This window comes from Arachis ipaensis, chromosome B05, assembly GCF_000816755.2.
Source record: "Arachis ipaensis cultivar K30076 chromosome B05, Araip1.1, whole genome shotgun sequence".
Taxonomy (NCBI): domain Eukaryota; kingdom Viridiplantae; phylum Streptophyta; class Magnoliopsida; order Fabales; family Fabaceae; genus Arachis; species Arachis ipaensis.
Window position 1 is genome coordinate 42,153,632 of NC_029789.2, and position 5,446 is coordinate 42,159,077.

Consider the following 5,446-nt stretch of genomic DNA (forward strand, 5'->3'; position numbering starts at 1 on the left):
CAGTTAGTGTGCTAGTCCAAAAATAAAAGAAAATGCTTAATCTAGATCACCACCTCACTTAATCATTGTCAATCTATTTCAATCCCCGGCAACGGCGCCAAAAACTTGATGTGTGAATTTTTGGAAAACGAATTCCAAGCACACAAAACTCACCGGCAAGTATACCGGGTCGCATCAAGTAGTAAAACTCACTTAGAGTGAGGTCGATCCCACAAGGATTGAAGGATTGAGCAACTTTAGTTTAGTGGTTGAATTAGTCAAGCAAACAAGTGTTGATTGTGTGAAATTGTGTTGACAGGAATTAAATTGCATAGAATGTAAAGGGAAGTGGGTGATTTGCAGGAAATTAAAGAGAACAGAAAATACAAGTACTAAATCTTAAAGAACAAGAAATTAAATGGCAGAAACTTAGAACGCAAGAAATGTAAATTACAGAATCTTAGAGTGCAAGAAATGTAAATGGCTTGAATTGTAAATGGGTCAGGAATGTGGGATTGCAAGAATTAAACAAGGAAAAGTAAATTGCAACAAGCAGGGAGGTAAAAGATGAATTTAATTGCAGTAGATCTCAAACAGAAAATGTAAATTGCTTGAAGAAGCGTTCAACAGAGAAATAAAAGGAAATTTTAGATCTCAGGACCCAAGAGACTAGATAACCAAGTCTAGATTTCAATGCCTTCTTAGATCCAAATTTAGAGAGCAAATGCCAAATTAAAGAAGAGAGCAATGTAGAAATGTAAATTCAAGTTCAATTTTCCAGAAGTTGTAGTAAGAAAAACAGAGAGATCTCAAGGTGAGATTGAGACAGAATTTCCTTAATTCTTCAACACCCAAGACTCAAGACAAGTGTAGATGAAATTGAAAAACAAGAAAACTAAGAGGAAGAGAATTCAATTCTCCTTCCCCAAGACTCAGAGTCTCCAAACAGCTCAAAACCCAAAAGCTCTCTACTATGAATACTATGAAAATTCTTAAAGAAAACTCTCAAAGAAAAGCTCCTTTTAAAACTTCAAATCCTAAGCTATTTATACACTTTCTTCCAATGATCATTAAGCCTTGAATTGGGCCTTTAGCCTTGATGGAATTGAGTTGATAATAGCCTCCGTTGATTGTTCTTGGTGTTGGGAAGAAATCCATTAGTGAACCGGGCCATGAACTATTCACGTTTGAGTCAACGTTTGAGGCAAACGTTGACTCAAACGTCTCTTGTGTGAGGCATTATGCAGATGCCCATTTGCTGTCATCCACGTTTGAGCCAACGTTTGAGGTCAAACGTGAGCTCAAACGTGGGTCTTCCCAAGCTCCCTTTTTGGCCGACGTTTGGCCCAACGTTTGAGGCAAACGTTGGCGCAAAAGTTATGGGCATAGCAAAAACGTCCCTAAATTCTGAAAGTTTCCAAAGTTCCAAAACAAGCAAGTTCATGTTCAACTTTTCAACAATTCAAAATGCCAAAACAAGTGATGCACATGTATGTGTAGAGCACATAATAAAGTAAATATCAATCACAAGTAATTGGCATAAATTAAAACAATTTGGTGTTGGCAAGTTAAAACTATTGAGAATAAATTACTCAAGGAACATTCAAACACCAAATTCCAAGGAAGCATAAAAGTCACAAGTTGAAACAAGAATTGAAAACCTCAAGATCTATGTGACTTAATGTAAGTTAGGCATGAATAGAATGAATCAAATTAGCCATATAGACTAAAAACCTTGAAACTTGTGAGTTTATGCAAAAGAGGCTCAAAATCTCAAAAGAGTTTCAAGTTTATGGTCAATTTAAAACTCATTTAAGGCATATTCAATGCTCAAGAAGAACACACAAATTAAGCAATGAAGTTAAAGAATTGACCAAAACTCGTAATGAAGCTCAAGAGGAAATTTCCAAACCCATTTAGGAAACAAGATTCCATTAACATAGAAATTCGTCAAATAGAATCTTGTTGCGCTAAATAAAACAATGTCATTTAATGAAATAAGGTTAGGAAAAATCATGCAGCATTTCAGCAGTAAATTAGACTATTTCCGAAATTCAACCAATCAGTTCAGATGCCATATGAATTCATTAACTAGTAAAAACACAAAAATCATATCTGAATTCATATGAACCAAACAAATAAGCCAATTATCCAGTAATAAATCATGAACAAATAATGAAAACCAAACCAACGGCATCAAAAAACATTCTTTTAACCATGAGCAAAAGTAATGGTTAAAAATTCAGCACCACAACAGATCAACAAAGAACAATTCAGTAGTACTCTTTTTGTTCAATTCAACAACCAATCACAAGCATTCAACATGAATTTAAACAAATAAGCATGTTGGGTCAAGTGATTAAGTGTAAACTGAAGCATAAACACAGCAGCAATAACAGTTTTAATGCAGATATTGAGCACAAATCACCATTGCACAAACACATCCGAAATTTGATCAATTGTTACAAGAATGCAGCAGAATAGTGAATGCAGAGAAAACTCAGACTTCAGCGACCAAATCAGTGGAGTTAACAAAAGTTGAAACCAACAGCAATGAAGTGCCAACTCGACTAATCAAGTGCATTAAAGATGGATATCAAAAATAGTTAAGCAACATTGATTGCGCAACATCAGCAGCGAACAAAAATTGCAGCAACAAGGTCAAATCAATTCCAGAAAATTATTAAAAATCATCCTCACTGCACAAGCAATATTTTGAACTTATCCATATATCAAAAGAAGGATTAAAATTCAGAAAATATTCATTCAAAACAGTAGCAATAAATAAGATCACAGCAGCAAGGAATGATCCAGATTAGCAGAGACGAAATTCAGCATCGACAGCAAGTATAGAGCAGCAATAACAACTTGAATTCATACATTGAGCAAAAATCATCCCTGCACAAGCAACCATTAACAATATTTAGCAACTGGTTTACTCCAAACACCCATGAACAAAAGCACAACAACAAGAAAAAGGGATGAAACAGCAACATTCCAAACAACATTATTAATCAAAACCAACCTAAATCCACTATCAACGCCAGATTCTCTAATAACCTAATCAACTAACATGCATAAACTAACTAAAATAAATTAACAAAAATTAACTAGCTAGTTGTAGTAAACGAAATGAAATAAAACAGGGGAAAGGCAGAGACCTGGGAAACAAAAAATGAACAGAGCAGAAGGGAAAGGGATAGTGGTGGCTGAATTGGCCGGGGCAGAAACGGCAGCCTGGCAGTGGCGCTACTTCAATGGCAGTGGCGGAGAGTGAACGCAGCAATGAAACAGGGAAAGACGGAGGGTTGGAAGACACAGGGGCTGCACCCTGTTCTGGCTGTTCCAGGCAATGAAGAGGAATTGGAGCAACGGGTGTTTGTGGAGCTTGCGAGTGGAAGAGGAAAGGGTGGTGGTGAGTTGTGACGCTGGGGATTCTGTGAAGAGAGGGATGAGAAGGTAGCCGGTGACAGAAAGCTCGCTGTAAGGGATGGAGAACAGGGGAAAGAGAGGTACGGCGGAAGTAAGAAGAAGAGAATGAGAGAAGAAAGGGATGCGGAGACTCGTCGTTGGTGTCGCTGTGGCTCGCCAACAGTACGGTGGTCCGAGCAATGAGAGAGAGGGAGGAGAAGGTGGAGGTCGCGGTTGCAGAGCGCGGTGTGGCTGAGGAAGACATCGCGATGGTTCAGACTGGAGGCTGAGACAGTGGGAAGGGAAGAAGAGGGTATCGAGTATGAAGAGAACAGGAAGGACGCTGGGGGGGATTTCAAATTCGTGCGTATGCACCAAGGTGATGTGCGTACGCATTCATGGGTAAAGGGCTATTGGGCATACGCACATACTGTGCAAGCGCCGTGGATAGTGGCCTTGAATTGATGTGTGCGTCCGCACAAATAAGTGCGTACCCACAGTTAAATTTTTTTTTTTTAAAATCAGAATTTCACCCAACATTCCAAAATGCATATAAACAAGAAATTAATAGAAGAAAATAAGCAATTATTTACATTAACTTTAAAATTAATCCAAAATTTCATCTTCCAAATCAAAATCATGGACTATTTACAAACAAAAAATCTACCCAAAATTAATTCAACCATCCAAAAACTAATTGAAAAATTTTAAACATGCAATTCAAGCCAAAAAGGCAATTTAAAACAAAATTACTAACTATTCACATATGCATTTTAAAACAAAAATTTATCAAGGCAAGCTAACAATCAAGAGACATATTTACAAGCAAAAACAAGCAACCAATCAAAACAAACTATTCACATATTCACATATTAATAATAGCCAACAATGTAACACCATTGCAATCCCCGGCAACGGCGCCAAATTTGATAACGAGAATTCGTGTGTAGTTTGGAATCAAGAATCAATTCGTTAGTTGTATAGTCCAAACTAACAACGAGTTCTCATAATCAAATATTAATCTAAAGATGTCACAATACAAAACACAATATTACCGAGAGTATTTAGCTCCCGGGACGTTCTCCTTAGGAATTGCAATTACGTGTCATATTATTGGCTATGAGAGATAGCATGGGGGTTAGATGCAAGAAAGAGCAAGTAATTAAAATGGCAAGAAATTAAAGTGCAAGAAGGTAACTTAGCATGCAAGAAATTAAATGAAGGCAAGTAAAGGCAATGAGAATAGAATTTAAATGATAAAAGAGCTCTTGGCAAGAAGTGGGTAATTAAGGATTCCTATCCTAGTTGTGGACCACAAACATGGTAATTGTGTGTGGATTAATCCCAATTAGTTAACCCTACATCGAGGATAAGTCAACTAGGCATAATTAATCTCAATCCCTAAGTCCTAATTCAACACTAGTGGGTCACTTAGAGTCAAGAAAAACCAAATTAATTAACAATCCTCACACAATGTAGAATGGACATCCACCACTCAAGTTCACCCAAACACCCAAATTCCCTAACAAGAGTGTGAAAAACTAAGTAAAAACCCAACCAAGCATTTTGTCAAACACTTGGTGGGCATGTAAAGAAAGCATGATAAAATAACAAGAAATAATAAATGCTACAACTACCAAGCAAGGAAAATAAAGATAGTAACTCAATGAAGCAATAAATTACATAAAACATAAAATTGCATTAAATGTAAATTAAAATAACAAGAGTGTGCATAAACATAAAAGATAACTAAAATGAGAAATTAACAAAATAAACAAGGAAATTAAGACAATAGAACAAAGAAATGTAGAAGAAACTAGATTAAAAACAAGAATTAAACATAAGAAGTGCAAGAAATTAAACTAAGAAATTCTAATTCTAGAGAGAAGGGGGAGCTTTTCTCTCTATAAAACTAACAAAAACATGTAAAAACCTAAACCTAAGTGCTCCCTCCTTCATCCCTCTTCAATTTGGCTTGAAATAGCTTCAGAAATGAGTTGGATTGGGTTTTGGAGGCCCAGAAATCGCCTCCAGCGGTTTGCAATTAATGAGCTCA

General features: G+C 36.5%; 1 protein-coding gene across 2 annotated transcripts; it reads right to left on the reverse strand.

Annotated features, from left to right (window-relative positions):
• On the reverse strand, positions 1,195-3,843 carry LOC107640555. Of its 2 annotated transcripts, none has more exons than XM_021123692.1 (2): positions 3,141-3,843; positions 1,195-1,386 (listed from the first exon to the last, which is right to left on the reverse strand). In XM_021123692.1, exons 1-2 carry the CDS (start codon positions 3,653-3,655, stop codon positions 1,380-1,382), a joined length of 522 nt encoding a protein of 173 aa, XP_020979351.1. In that variant the 5' UTR covers positions 3,656-3,843; the 3' UTR covers positions 1,195-1,379. The 2 variants fall into 2 exon arrangements, with proteins under 2 accessions (XP_020979351.1, XP_016199553.1); XM_016344067.2 differs by having other exon boundaries at positions 1,195-2,877.

What these genes read in the sequence shown, in the direction of transcription:
- LOC107640555 (XM_016344067.2), bottom strand. Translation starts at nt 3,655, where the DNA reads ATGTCTTCCTCAGCCACACCGCGCTCTGCAACCGCGACCTCCACCTTC. An exon ending in GTTCATTTTTTGTTTCCCAG is followed by an intron (nt 2,878 to 3,140) that starts GTCTCTGCCTTT and finishes TTGCTTGTGCAG; the next exon opens with GGATGATTTTTGCTCAATGT.